At 41.9% G+C, this 15,730-nt stretch overlaps 1 protein-coding gene across 1 annotated transcript; it reads right to left on the bottom strand.

The window, feature by feature from the left end:
- Positions 1–4,470: 4,470 nt before the first annotated feature.
- On the bottom strand, positions 4,471–13,558 carry LOC138635159 (Na(+)/H(+) exchange regulatory cofactor NHE-RF3-like). Its single transcript, XM_069722520.1, has 10 exons — positions 13,545–13,558; positions 12,137–12,198; positions 11,849–12,060; positions 11,603–11,674; positions 9,255–9,387; positions 8,812–8,948; positions 8,522–8,729; positions 7,848–8,044; positions 7,615–7,758; positions 4,471–4,647 (listed from the first exon to the last, which is right to left on the bottom strand). Exons 1-10 carry the CDS (start codon positions 13,556–13,558, stop codon positions 4,615–4,617), a joined length of 1,212 nt encoding a protein of 403 aa, XP_069578621.1. The 3' UTR covers positions 4,471–4,614.
- Between the last annotated feature and the right edge of the window lie 2,172 nt (positions 13,559–15,730).

Here is a 15,730-nt window from a genome sequence, read left to right on the forward strand (position 1 = left end):
TTCTAAATTTAATCAAACCACAAACCAGTATTGAATCTGCTTGTTGAATCTCAAGCCGCTCATGAACCATGTTGAATTGAGTTGAAGTTTGAAGTACTCGCCACGTTATGTCCCCACAAACATCCCCGTTTGGTCTCCGTTCAGCCCGTATCACCACAACATGACGCAAACTTCATGTACACATCGATGTGCTCGTCGTTGTTTAACAGCCGCCATCACACTCTTCCGCTTTTCCTTCCATATTTGTGCTCATGTTGTTTTCATCTCTGTCGCTCTGCTCTTTTGTAGGAGAATTAAACCGTGTTTGCTTGTGAAGTTTGTTCAGTGCATGTTGTTACCATGGTTATTGTTCATTTTGGCCTGTAACTACAATAATAACATCACGTAGGAGGGCCGACGTCCACCACCCGTCTATGCCATGGATGCCATGGTGACTGCTTGCTGTATTAAGTTGTAATTCATTTCAACATGTTCGTAAATATCCCAGAGAATTATTGACTTTTCAAGGTTTATAAGTGTTTTTTATATTTAGATGTCGAATCAGACTACAGAATATGTCAATATAAAAAGTTCTCCTTTCTTCTTGCTCAGGAAATATTCATCCCTGTGAGGTGCAGCACATTTTAAATGACACGGCTTGACGTGATCTTTCCAACGATGATCGCTGCTTGTCTGTGCAACAACAAAAAAAATGTTTAAGTTACCTCCAATTTAATCATACAAGTAGTTCCAACCATCCAGCAGGTCTGCGTCCATCTCCACACCCACTAGTCTCACTTCAATTACTTTTCATTGCATAGATATGGAACAGTCATCAAAAGAAAGAGTGGAAATAGAGCTTTGTAATAACGATATTCACATAGTAATGTACCAAAGTCAATATATAACAAGCGCAGATGAAACATCTGCTAAATAATTTCTTCATAGATTTTTAATCTTGAGTCAGTCGCTTCACAACAGGTTTCATATCAAAATAAAGAGAACTTCCCCTTTCTGATGACACTGGTTGCTTCTCGTTGTCGAGTAACCTACTTTTGAAATCACGGCTTATTTCTGAATTTTCCTTAACATAAGGTTCACATTACATCCCTCCGTTTATGAATTATCATGTAGTTATGTTGCTACTTTTAGCAAAGCTTTATTTCACCTGTTTTCACAGTAAATAAAACCTGATAAGTTGGAACCAGACAGTCCTGATTCCCAATAAGCTGCACAGACTGCAGAAGCCTGTTGACTGGTGTGTTCAACAGGTATTTGCGCCCCCTGGATGTTGTAACGAGGCTACTGCGTGTATGTTGAGTGATGAAGCTCTGTATGTTTTTTCACACTGGTGAATGTGTTTCCTCATCGGACTACATTTGATTTAATTTCACAAAGTTTCAGTGCATTGAGCTCCCTGACATTGTAATATTGCCCAAAATATGAAATCCCTGATATTACTCTGGTTCTATGAGTACATGAATATATTTACTATTGGTTTACCCAGATGAGGCTCACAGTTCAACATCGGTCATGTAGCTATAGTTTTAAGATAATGTTATTTATTGTATTTTATCCCTTAACAAATAAACAAGGACTATTCTGACAAAAGGACATTATAGAAAGGAGACCTGCTGCGGCTGTCTGCTGGAAACTGAATGGGAATTTTCTCAGGAATGAACACAACTCGTGGTGGTAAACACGGTCCCTCTCCCTCCTCGTCCTCCACCAACTCTTGTGTAGATATACTAGTTTCCAACTTGTTTTATTTTTCGTTGGAATTAAGTACTTGAATCAAATGATGCTCATTTTTGAAAATTGTAGAGTATTAACTGACAAACTTTGTGAGACTAACCAGAACTCAGCAACTACTAGACTATTTGAATACATATAATTTCCTGTCCTTAACAATGTTTGTATATTTGATGTTTTAATCAGATGCATTGTAATTTGAATAAAACTTGCATTATATATAGTACATAGCTATATCTATTAAACTCTGCATTCAAGTACTGTAAATCAAAATCAATGACTAGGTATCTAGTTCACACTTGTCATTTTGGAAAGTGTGAGGTTTACCTGAAAGGTTCCATCTGGAAAATAATGATGAAAGCATTAAATGTGATATTTAAAGAATGCCTCACCTTGTTGTTCATCCTCATTTCTCATAATGCATAAGACAACACTTCATTAAGCTTTGTTCGTTATGAAATACTAAAAGGCCTGAAGATGAATGATATTATCTTTTTTTGATTTAGGCTCAATGCTTTTCAATCTCAACACGACACAAGCTGAACCTACATTTTTATATGTAATCTTGAACATTTTGTTTCAACTTAACTTTTTATAGTTCGGGCTTCGCCCCATCTGGAGGCTGTTTTGTGTTTGGTTCATTGATTATGTTGTACAGAAAAGTTGGGACGCTGTGTAAAATGTAAATAAGAATAGAATGTGATGATTTGCAAATCACATAAATCCATATTTAATTGCAAATAGACCAAAGACAACATAAAATGTTGAAACTGAAAGATTTTATAGTCTTATATGTGCTTATTTTGAATCTGATGTCAGCAACAGGTCTCTATAAAGTTGTTCCAGGATCATGTTCACCACTGAGCTGCATCAACTCTTCTTTTAACAACACTCTGGAAACGTTGGGGAACTGAGGAGACCAGTTTCTGGAGTTTAGAAAGTGAAATGTGGTCCCATTCTGGCCTGATAGAGGATTTCAGCTGCTCAACAGTTCAGCCTTGTCCCTTGTGTTCAGAGATTTCTCCAGATTCTCTGAATCTTTTCATGATATTATGAACCGTAGACGATGAAATCCACTAATTCTTTGTAGTTTTACGTTGAGGAACATTATTCTTAGATTGTTGAACTATTTTCCAACACAGTCTTTCACAGAGTGGTGAACCTCTCCCCATCTTCACTGCTGAAAGACTCCGCCTCTCTGAAATCATCTTTTTTTATACCCAATCATGTTACTAATCTGTTGCCATGGTAACCTGATTAGTTGTAGATGTTCCACCAGGTGTTGTTTTTTGAACATTACACAGCTTTTCCAGTCTTTTGTTGACCCTGTCACAACGCTTTTGAGACATGTTGCTGACATCAAATTCAAAATAAACATATATTCCTCATGAAAAAAACCCAACATTTCTCAGTTTCAACATTTCATATGTTGTCTTTGGTCTATTTTCAATTAAATATGGGTTTACATAATTTGCAAATCATCACATTCTGCTTTTATTTACATTTTGCACAGCATGACAACTTTTTTGGAAACAGAGTTGCATGATCTACAAGGCTGCTTGGTCCCGGATCATTGCTGCTTGCGGCTTTATTTAGAGGTGCAGGCAGCAATCGTGCAGAAACCCTATAGTTTTTGTTCCGGTTATAATCATGTGACCCGTGTAGCGTGTACAGTTGACGGACTCAAATGCACAACTCTCTGACAGGCAGTTAAGATTAATGAACTTTGCTAACAAAATCAAAGCGACCACAAAGGAATGAAAAGGGAAATACAAAACTCTGAATCACAGGTACGTTACAAAAGTCCCCAAAAAAACAGTCAGTCCACACGAGGCAAAAATGAAGACAAGGTGCAGGCAAAACAAAGCCAGGAGGAGAAACACACTGAAAATCACCGCTGGAACGAAGAGCTGTTAACTACGACAACCTGGCAAAGACAAAGAGGAAAGACAGAGATATATATATCTACATATATATATATATATATATATATATATATATATATATATATATACACACACACACACACACAAGGGACAGGAAGTGAAGGTGTCAGAAACGAGAGGAGAGGTGAGTTTATCAAAATAAAACAGGAAACAAAACTGAAAAATGAATGAACACAGACGTGACACCATGTTGTCTTTCTTGTTACTATCAGGCCACTGAAAGGTGCGAAGGCCTGATTGTTTCTCTCAAATAACCTGTATGTTTGAGGGTTTAAAAGTCCTCAAAAACTCATGAAACTTGCCCCTCCCCCAATACACACAAACACACACACACACACACACATACATGCACATGCACACACACGCACTCTCACACACACACACACACACACACACACACACACACACACACACACACACCCTTGTTGACTGGCACACAGTACAAAAATTTATATGTTGAAAAAAATGGTTCAGAGTTTATTGCAAAAATATTCAATATGAATTTTTACATCCAGACGTCACAGTGTACCAAATTACAAAACATTAATCTTTCAAAATACGTCGATGTTCGGCCTCTGTAAATGGAGTTAAATAATTTCAAGACACTTACTAGGTTATATCATACAATGTATTACACATTAATTACATTAAATACAAGGGCCAGGTCCCTAAAAGAAACAACTGAATCAAAATGTACAGCTGACTATCACAATGTTGAAGAGGCCTCTTATTAAAGAGGTGGAGGACTTGTTCATACTAAAATGAAGATGGCAACACAGTAATTATTCTGCTATACATTTATGATAATAATCTGATGGACAAACAATAACTTCAATCTTCAATCAACCCCCGTCTGTTGTGAAATCTGTTAAACCAGAGTTCCTCCTCCTTCTTTGTCACCTGATGGATTCGATCACCTGTGTTCTGCTTTATTCCATCACAAGAAGGCCTCACTTGTTCTCTCTGACAGCTGTAAAACACAAAACACACGGTGATGAAGTCACAGCAACATGTTCTCCTCTGGTGAGGCAGCGAGCACGTCCACAGTTATCAGCACATACGGGTTCTTTTACATCCTGCATGTTTACTGTCTCCCAAATTTCATACAATGTGTTTACTTTTTCATGAGTTTTTCATACAATTCAATTTAACTGTCATGAAACAAAAAATCCAGGTACGCAGCTTAAAAAAAACAGTTACTGGTCTGTGTTGCAGTACAACACACATGACACAATAAAACACAAGAGTGCAGGGCAACAGTAAACAAATGCAGAATGGTGTTGTATATTGAGGTAGTATAGTGACTCATAAACTTATAGGATGTAATAATATAATGAGGATAATGTTTGATAATTAGAGGTTTCAGCTATGGGACACAAACTTGACTTCAAAACTGGTTCCTGAACAACACTTTGTTTAATACTATTTAATAAAATTCATTTTTATAAATACTAAATTACATCACATATTAAAGTACAAATCTTTAGTTTTCATGCACTTTAGAGGGGGAGAGTGTAATACAGGTTATTTTCTATAGGTACAATTTACAAATGTCCCCTCGGTGCCTCACATGCAGACTAACAGTCGATCCTACGATCTACCAGCGTCCCCTAAACACTGCACATGCAAGTCAGTGCTGGATGCTTCAATTTACCACTGTTCCCTGAACACCTCACAGCTAATGAATTTTTTTTATTTTTATTTTTATTTTACTTGAAATAAAACAGATAAATTTGCCTTTAACAAAATTTGAGTATTTGTGTTAGTTTATTCTAAAGTAAAAACTTTACTTAGATGTAATTATAAATATGTTTTTCCAAAGTGAAAAAATTGAGTTCTAACAAAGTGAAAAATGGTGTATGGTCTTTCCTAAATCAGCCTTTTACTTTGTGTATAAGTACATTTTTTTGTCTTGGGTTTTCCCAAATCATAAATATAGTTTGAGAATAACAAAAAACTTTAGCTGTAACAAATTAGAGTAATTTTTTTAAGTTGGTCCAAAGTATCATTTTTTTGTGTAGCAAGAGAGAGAGCGAAATAGAGAAGATACAGTTTATGAAAAAGGGTGAAATAAGGCATCTTTTTTTTAAATTTTTATTTATTTATTTGTATAGCACATTTTAAAACACAACAAAGGTTGCTCAAAGTGCTGCACATAAACAAACAGTCATACATTTCAGAAGACTGGAAAAATAAGTAATGTTAAAATCAAGACAAACTAACACAAATCACACAAAAGTGCCAAGTTAAGATCAAAGTGGATAGGCCAGTGAAAATAAATAGGTTTTTAAACGGCTTTTAAACTTTGGTAAGGTGGATGACAACCTACTGTGAAGAGGAAGGTTGTTCCAGAGTTTAGGAGCAGCAACAGAAAAGGACCAGTCGGCCCGGGTCGTCATTTTTGTTCTAAGAACAACTAAAAGCTGTTGTTCCAGAGACCTGAGTGAGCGCGGTGGGGAATCGGCTGCAGCAGGTCGGACAGATAGACTGGGGCGGATCATGAACTCTGTACTGGACTGGTAGCCAATGAAGGGATTTTAAGATGGGTGAAATGTGTTCACGCCTGTGTGTGCCAGTTAAACATCTGGCTGCAGAGTTCTGCAACAACTGAAGGCGTGATTAAAGATTTTTGCTGATTCCAGCATACAAAGAATTACAACAGTCCAATCTAGAGGAGATAAAAGCATGAATAACTTTCTCCAGGTCTTTGGTGGAGAGAAAGGATTTGACCTTAGCTGAAAGAACCCAACTTTGTTAACGGACTTAACTTAGAGACCCAAAGTCAAATTTGGATGTCAAATTTACTTCACCAAGTTGAAACAGATTGATTTAATCTACGTTCAGCATATGTTGGCTAAATCATATCGGTCCACTGATACCAATGAGATTTACTGCTGTGTAAATGGATGTGTTTCAAAACACTGTAATTACGAGAAAATTGAGTCGGGTGTTTTACCCACTTCCTGTTGAGACTGAGTACTTCGTGAGGGACATTTCTTAAATGTGCTGTCTGTCTCTGCTTCACCTTTGGTTTGGTTTGTTTCTTCCTGTTATCTGCCTGCCACATCCACCTCACCTGCTCTCAGGTCCCTCGTTAGCCCGGCGGCTGCCACTTGTCAATCACCAGAACCGGCACAGATTAAGCGTTCAATAGGACTCGTGAGCTCCTGGTCACAACATAGGAAGTCCTGCTCACTGTATGTGATAATACCACTGCTAGGCAACGGCAACGGGGACAGCGTCTAGAAGCTACAAGGGCGAACTGCTTTATGTTTCTAACATAATGTAGGAAATGTAAAGACATGGAGGGAGAAGATCAGGCTGTTGGAACATCAACATTTTCCTCAGACACATTGTTTAAGATATGATGAAAAACCCTACATGACTAAAATTACAGCTTAACATCCAACCAACCATCATCCATCAGTGATGTCATCATCCATCAGTGATGTCATCGTTGGTTTGTGAACGTTATGAATCCTCCAGTTCAGATTTTGTCCGTCACCATCTTGTTAGTTCGGAGCGGTTTGGAGCAGGAAGTGACCATATTTGGACGAGCGGGGGAGGAGCCAGCGGTGGATCTGACCGATCTGATTGGAAACCTGACGATACTACGTCCCGCCCACCAATAGCTGTAACCTGACTGTACCACAGGCCTTTGTTTGTTTGTTTGTTTGTTTGTTTGTTTGTTTGTTTCTTCCTGCCTTCCTTCAGTGGGAAGTGTTGCAGCTAGGTATGGAGAACAGATAAGAAGAGGTATTACAGACATGATCTGAGCGCTGATCATCTGTCTGGTGTTGAACGGAGAGGAATCAGATAGAGTTTGATGGATGACAGAAATGTGTAGAATTATCTGGTGCTGTTGCAGAAGAAAACTGGTGTTTCTGTCACCAGACAGCGTTCCTGTCAGGCCACAGTACGGACGGTGTAATGATACCTGTGTTATCATGGTTCCTGAGGGATGACCGGAGCCGGTTTCCTCTCTGTCCTGATCATACATGGTGGTTTTTCTCTGAGGAGTTTCCCTCTCCGTGCAGCGGAGAGAACGTTCATGGTGGAACAACAGGGGAGAGATTCCCAACTGCAAAACCAGAGAGCAAATGAAGTCCTCACACAATGTGAGCAAGACTGACTGCAGCTGTGTGATTCTAGTGACTCGACTTTACTCGCCTCTCTGTAGAAGTTTCTTCCTGGTAGAGACATGGAGGTGAGGACGACTGTATCACCGCTCTGTCGGATCCTTTTGACGATGTCCTCGTGCTCCAGGGACTCAACGGGCTCCTCGTTGACAGCCAGCAGCAGGTCTCCATCCTCCATCCCTGCACCCTCAGCTGGACTCCCCACGTCCACCTCCCTCAGCACATGAACTGGTCACAGGGGAGACAACAGAGGTTCACCATCAATCACCTGATTATTACACACCAGTAGACTTGACGTACATGTACATTGTTACGAAGGCAGGTTGTTTACGGCCTGGATACGCTTCATGTGTAACACCGAGAGAACTGATGGACACATTTTATTCACTTTGGATTTGATGAGAGAAGTTGAATGGGAGTCTATGGAGCCGGAGGCTTTTTGGAGCCGATCTCTAGTGGCACTCGCTGGTATTGCAGCTGAAGACACTTCTGTATTGGAAACATTTTTCAGTGGGTCAGACTCAGAGATAAGTGTTATGTGAGCAGTTCAGACCCGGTTACGGTAAAAATCTGCTGCATAAGTGCAAATTTTATAATAATTTAATTATAGATCAGTCATTGGATGGTCATATTAATAAACTGGAATTATCCTTTAATAAAAAGGTGAGCTGCTTCTACCAGGTGTGTGTGTGGATAACATCTCACCGATCCTTTGTGTGCCTGCCAGCTTCTCTTGTCTCAGCAGGAAGCCGAAGCCATCGTTTCCTTTCTCCAGATGCATGGTCTTGGCGGTGTGGGGGAAGTTGCAGCTTTCTGCGACCACAGGCAGGATGGGCATCTTCCTCCTCAGGTACCAGGACTCACTGTCACCGTCAACGACCAACACAGTCACCGAGTTGCCACTCTTCTTTACCTGGCAACCAAACACACCACACACTCACACACGTGTTCGGTTAGACAGGAGCTGGATGTGAATGGTGAAACTGGACTCGTACGGTTCTGTTGAGGGTGGAGTGTGGGAGCATCGACGCCGTCGCTCCGTTGATCCACACCAGTTTGTCTCCAGTGCAGACGCCAGCTTTATCTGCCGGACCGTCAGCCACGGTGCTCACCGTGTACTGGCCCTTCTGACCTGGAGACACATCCACACTGTCATCATCAGTCACTGCTGTCAGTGAGGTGTGCTGTAAAACTGCTGTACTTTGTAACGAGATAAGCTGGAGTCTAAAGATAAGGATGTTTTAGAGCTGCCTACTAACGAGATGTAGTGAGGAGAAACTTTACATCAGGTTGTCCATTCCTGAGGGAATCGTTCACTACTGTAGAAACTACCTGGTTTTTTTTCTCTTGTGGTAATCTGAGCTGATTTTACAGACTTTACAAGTCGGCTTTATTGTCAAATAGTTAAAGAGCACAGGCTGTGTGTGTTTATTCCTACCAGCCACTGAGAGGACGGTCATGCCCAGGCCGTACTCAGGGTGTCTGCTGATGTGACACAGTCTGGGACGGGACCAGCGCTCCCCTTTGGAGGCTCTTGCTAACGTCTGCAGGTCAAGACCCATCGACACGGCCTGGAAGAAGACAGACATCAGCAAGATTCAGCTTATGCTAGAAAGAGTCTGAGGAAGAACATTATACAGGATAGATAGAGAGTTTAACTTCACAATCAATATGATGAAGTATACAACCCGTCTCCAAAAAAGTTGGGACGCTGTATAAAATGTAAATAAAAACAGATTGTGATCATTTGCAAATTATGTAAACCCCATAATTAGCTGAAAACAGACTAAAGACAACATATCAAATGTTTAAAATGAGAAATTGTATTGTTTAATTAAAAATATATGCTTATTTTAAATTTGATGGCAGCAACACGTCTCAAAAAAGTTGGGACAGGATCAACAAAAGAGAAAAACACCTGGTGGGACATTTCAGAGAATCTGGAGAAATCTCTGAACACAAGGGACAAGGCTGGAAACCAATATTGGATGGCGGTGATCTTCAGGCCTTCAGGCAGCACTGCATTAAAAACACACTATTCTGGAGTGGAAATCACTGCATGGGCTCAGGAACACTTGTGAAAACCATCGTCTGTGAACACAGTTCATCGCTGCGTCCACAAATGCTGTTAAAACGCTCCAAAGAAGAAACCAGATAGAAACATGATCCAGAAACACCGCCGCCTTCTCTGGACCGAGATCATTGAAGATGGACTGAGGTGAAGTGGACAACTGTCCTGAGGTCTGATGGATCACAATCTGAGATTCTGTTTGGAAATCATGGACGCTGCATCCTCCAGGTTAAAGAGGAGAGGGACCATCCAGCTTGTTATCAGCTCAGTTCTGAAGCCAGCATCTGTGATGGTACAGGGATGCACCATCAGTGCATGGCATGGGTAGCTTGAACATCTGGAAGGAAGCATTAATGCTGAATGATATATTCAGGTTTTGGAGCACCATATGCTGCCATCCAGACAACGTCTCTTTCAGGGAAGGTCTTGTTTATTTCAGCAGAACAACGTCCAACCACATTCTGCACGTATTCCAACAGCATGGTTCTCTAGTAGAAGAGTCCGCTGATAAACTGGCCTCCTGCAGTCCAGACCTGTCAATCATTGAAAACATCTGGAGCATCAGGACATGAACAATACAACAAAGGAGACCCTGAACTGTTGAGCAGCTGGAATCCTCTATCAGGCCAGAATGGGACCACATTTCACTTTCAAAACTCCAGAAACTGGTCTCCTCAGTTCCCCAAAGTTTCCAGAGTGTTGTTAAAAGAAGAGTTGATGCAGCTCAGTGGTGAACATGATCCTGGAACAACTTTATAGAGACGTGTTGCTGACATCACATTCACAATAAGCACATATTTTACGTAAAACAATACAATTCTCAGTTTCAACATTTGATCTGTTGTCTTTGGTCTATTTTCATTAAAATATGGATTTATGTGATTTACAAATCATCACAATGTGTTTTTATTTACATTTTAAACAGCTTTTCACCTTTTTTGGAAACAGGGTTGGACAACACAACAAACAGTCGCCATGATCCTCTCGCAGCTGTTTCCAGTTACCTGCTAAAGTTCCCACATCCGTTATGTGGCACTGAAATTAAGTTACATCATTTTGAGAAAAGTTAAACATGAATGCAACTGCTAACACTGCAGCTGAGATTAAAACGCCAAATTGCTTTTGCTGTGGTGTCACGTGTGAAGTTACAGTGACTGCAGCTGAGCTGCCGTATGGTACACGGACTCTATGTGTGTTATGGTTCCTCCTGACAGATCCATCTGCTGTGGGTCACTAGCAGAACTTCCACACCACTCCTGGTGCACAGGGAGCATGCTAAAGCTAATTGGAGATGAAAGCACACAAAACAAAACATGTTTTTATGGATAAGTGCATGAAATCTTAACATACTTGAAGTTTGAATCCAGTTAGTAGTTAAGAAATTAAAAAAATAAAATAAAATAGTAATTCATGAATATCTGAGCACAAACATTTTATCTGAATGCTTCGACAGCTTCAGCACAATAATGATGACCTTGTCATTTTATCTCTGTTCCATGACAGTGGAGGAGCGTTACTGGCCGACAGCCGTAATCAACAAGACAAGACTATGACCGAGTCATAATGAAACAAGAGAAGCACACCATGCGAGATGCAGCGACATACCATGAGTCAGCAGTATCAGTAGGACTCACTGCAGGAGGTAACTTCTGTTGCTGTTCTAATAACAGTCATTGAGATCCCTGTTTTCAGCTACTGCTGCGGTCATACAGTACCTGGTTGTACTCTTCTCTCCTCAGCACCAGGAGAAACAGGTGTAGGCCACACGACTGGATCCTCCTCACCACCTGTCAGGTACCAACAGGTAGAAACACACATGATCGTTCTTTTTTTTAATTTATTTTTTATACACTTTATTAATCCCCGAGGGGAAATTTCTGTACGACATGTTGTTTCTGTACGACAGGATCGCCTGGTTCTGCTGCAGCCGTCAGGACCGACCCTGAGCGATGGACGCTGACCTTGTGGAAGAACATGTCGTCCACGTATCCCTCGTTGACCTCCAGCACGCGGTCTCCGTCCCGGAGGCCGCTGAGCTCTGCAGGACTCCACGGCTCCACGTCTCCGACCTCGAGGCCCCAGCCGGCCGGCTCCGTCCGGAGGTTGAAGCCGAAGCTCTGCCCCTCGAACCGCTTCAGATGGCACAGCCTGGGCACCACGCTGGCATCGGGCTCTGCACACACACCATCAACACTGGCAACGTTTTCAGGAGAGGCGGTCGGGACATGTTGTGACGTTCGAAACCTCACCAGGATCATCGGAGATGACCAGCGCTGGGTTATCGATGCCTTCCTTTGGATTGAAGATAAAACTGAAGAAAAATGAAAGTCAGTCAGTGACACAGCAAAGAAACATCACAAACACTCAGAACGTCTGTCGAAACCTTTCTAAAGGATCGAATCCATTTAACGGGATTTCATTCTGACAGACTTTTCCTCTCTGCGGATCGTTTCAGAGAACTTATTTAACTTACGTTCATTTCACTCTTTGATCTTCCAGATACGTTCTCAGGGTTTCAGACTATTCTGATGAATGTGCATCACTTTGATATATTCATGGTGAAGAGGAGACATTCAAAGGAAGCGTACTCGTTCCAAATCGCATCCCTTTTCCTTTTACTTCACGTCACTCTACGGATCACAAGACCAAAGGGTCAAAGGTCAAGGTGCATTTTTATGATGAAGTAGCAACAGTAGATGGTTTTTAAGGGGCGCTGTAGTAGGTACTAAAAGTAAAAAGAAAAAGTATGAGATTCAGGAAGCAGGTCTTTGTCTCAGCTCACTCTCACCTGCTCCAGATAACCTCACCTGATCCCCTGCAGGCAATCAACCAATCAACCAATCAACCAATTCAGACTCCTCAGCTCAAACACATTATCTATACCCGCTTTATCCTGAACAGGGTCACGGGGGGGCGGAGCCTGTCCCAGCTCACTGTGGGTGAAGGCAGGGTTCACCTGGACAGGTACCCAGTCCATCACAGGTCCAACAGAGACAGACAGAAACAAAGACCATCCACACAGTCATTTATAGAATCACCAATGACATGCATGTCAGAGAATCCAGGTAGGCATGTGGAGAACATGCTAACTCCACACAGGACGGCCCCAGCCGGGGTTCGAGCCCACAACCTCCTCGCTGTGAGGTGACGGTGTTAACCACTGTACCTTCTGTAATCAGCCGGCCTGTCTCCTCTCCAGCCTCTCCTCAGCTACTTCTCCCCTCTACCTGCCTCACACCGCCAGAGCTCCTCCCAGTTCACCCCCTCTCAGCCTCCTGCCCCCCCTCCCCCCATTCTCCTGCCCCCCTGCTAGACCAGCCTGTTCTCCTCCTCCTACATTAAATTCCTCTTTAATTTGATTCCCTGGTCTTGTGTTGGTCGTCTCGTGCTGATAAACACAACAGTGTGACTTTTATCAAGGTCATCGCTGCACTGCAGAAACAACCAACCAACCTTGTCTCTGTCTATCTGGGTCTGGAAGGGACGCTGGTGGGTTTTCAGTGTCATGAACAGTGTTGGATCATGACTGTCAGTCTCAGTGAGGCGGAAACATCACAAACAGAGAAATGACAGAAGTTTTCATTTCCCCGAAAAGAATCCAGCTCACAGCAGGTTGTGTTTATCATGAGGTAAAAGTAGCGTTAAAACTGAACTCACCGTGGAAACTCCATGTTGTCCTGGACGCCTGCAGGACAGACAGACACGCAATGAGACATTCCTGCAGCCTCGGACACATGAATGATTACCGAAGAACAACTGTGTGCAAACATTTATTACATCAGCGCCTCCTCTCAGAAGCTCTGTTAGTGTTTCAACCTGCAGCGAGAGTCCACATGTGCTCTTGTTATCGCCTCCGTTGTTACTGTTGCAGCTCTACATCGGTGGATAAATTCCTCTGAGTGTCACAACCTCTGTGGAATGACTTGTTTCACGATGAGAAACTGATCCATTCGGTTTGATAACATTTGGAAAGTGTCGAAGATCGAATGATTTGCTTGGTCTTCATTCAGTCAGCGTCGGGTTGAAAACCAGCCAGTGTGGGAATGTCACCTTCCACCAGCCCAGAGGAACTCCACCACCAACAGCTCTCACATGACGGACACTTAGAAGGAAAAAAAGCCTTTTAGGAGGAAGAAGAGGTGAGCAGCTATCTATCTGAGGGGAGAGCGGAGAGAGAAAAGAACAGCATAGAGAGGCAGGAAACAGGAAACCTGCAACTGAGAGCCTGACATACCTGCAGAAAAACCACTGCAGGAGAGAGAATAGAGTTAATGAGCAGGAAGAATGAAAGAGATGAGAGGAGCCCAGTGCATCATGGGAGGTCCGCCACCAGCTTCGGCCTACAGCAGCATAACTGAGGCCAGCAGTGAGGGAGACTTTATGCTAATGCTGTTTGCTTCTCCCAAAACATGGATCTACATAAAACCCTGTTTCTGAAAAAGTTGGGACGCTGTGTAAATTATGAATAAGAACAGAATGCAATGATTTGTTTTGTTTTTATCTTTACGCAACTTCTCCAGTCTTTTATTGAAAATGTCCCAACTTTTTGGAGACTTGTTGCTGCCAACAAACTCAAAATAAAACAATAAAATGTCATACTTCAAACATGTTGTTTTTAGTCTATCTACAATTAAATATGGGTTTATGTGGTTTACACATCATTCTGTTTTTATTTACATTTTAAACAGCGTCCCACCTTTTTTCAAAACAGGGTTGTAGATACGAGACAACATAATCCATAAAAAGCAGTATTAAGACAGAGAAGGAGGAAACAGAACCGGAGTTATCACTTAAATCATAACCTGAATAAATGGTTAATGAGTTACTTTCCATTACTGGCACATGAACTGATCAGCTCATGTCGAGGTAAACGCTTAAAGTTTAAAGCTGCTCAGGCAGAAGGTACCATATAAGTACAGACTATTTACAACCATTAAATGAATTCAGTCAGGTTTCTGGCATCTTAATATCTTAATACCTCAATTCTGATGAGAGATTACAGTCGTTCAGCCTCTGTGGTGGTTTTACAAATAGAAATGATGTCAGTCTGAAGCCATGTTTCATGTAGTTTTGGCTAGTCTGTCCACAAAGTTGATACAATGTCCTGACCAAGCATCAACCATCAGTGATGTCAGCAACCATCAGTGATGTCAGCAACCATCAGTGATGTCATCGTTGGTTTGTGAACGTTATGAATCCTCCAGTTCAGATTCTGTCCGTCACCATCTTTGCTAGTTCGGAGCGGTTTGGAGCAGGAAGTGACCATATTTGGACGAGCTGGGGGAGGAGCCAGAGGTGGATCTAACCGATCTGATTGGAAACCTGACGATACTACGTCCCGCCCACCGATAGCTGTAACCTGACTGCACCGCAGGCCTGTCAATCAAACAGACACGCCCCCAAAAACAGGTCTTCTTGAATCTTCTTTTCTAATGAATGAGGGATTATTTTCAGATGGACCTCCAGAAAACTAAGAAGAAGGAGTGACTTTAGCTAACAACACCGAGATAACTGATGGACACATTTTATTCACTTTGGATTTGATGAGAGAAGTTGAATGGGAGTCTATGGAGCCGGAGGCTTTTTGGAGCCGACCTCTAGTGGCACTCGCTGGTATTGCAGCTGAAGACACTTCTGGATCAGAACCATTTTACAGACCTGAAGCTACAAACTCTTTTAGAAACAGTCTGTCATCCCGACAAGTATAGCTGCTCCAATGTGTGTGTGTGTCAGGTGGACAGATTACACATAACAAACCGGTCTGCTCTCAGTGGAGGATCATCTTGAATTGTAAAATGATCAGTGGATAGCCGGTGTTTACTCAGGAAGAAAACAACGACATG

The sequence above is a fragment of the Brachyistius frenatus genome, unplaced genomic scaffold (assembly GCF_029030835.1).
Source record: "Brachyistius frenatus isolate BFR_SWC_R1_liver_20210118 unplaced genomic scaffold, ASM2903083v1 Contig_294, whole genome shotgun sequence".
In the NCBI taxonomy this organism is placed as follows: Eukaryota; Metazoa; Chordata; class Actinopteri; family Embiotocidae; genus Brachyistius; species Brachyistius frenatus.

Excerpts from the sequence above, each read along its gene's own strand:
- LOC138635159 (XM_069722520.1), bottom strand. Across the intron at positions 8,949-9,254 it reads GACCGTCCTCTCAGTGGCTG|GTCAGAAGGGCCAGTACACG; the intron begins GTAGGAATAAAC and ends ATGTGTCTCCAG. Across the intron at positions 8,045-8,521 it reads GGCAGGCACACAAAGGATCG|TTCATGTGCTGAGGGAGGTG; the intron begins GTGAGATGTTAT and ends CCCTGTGACCAG.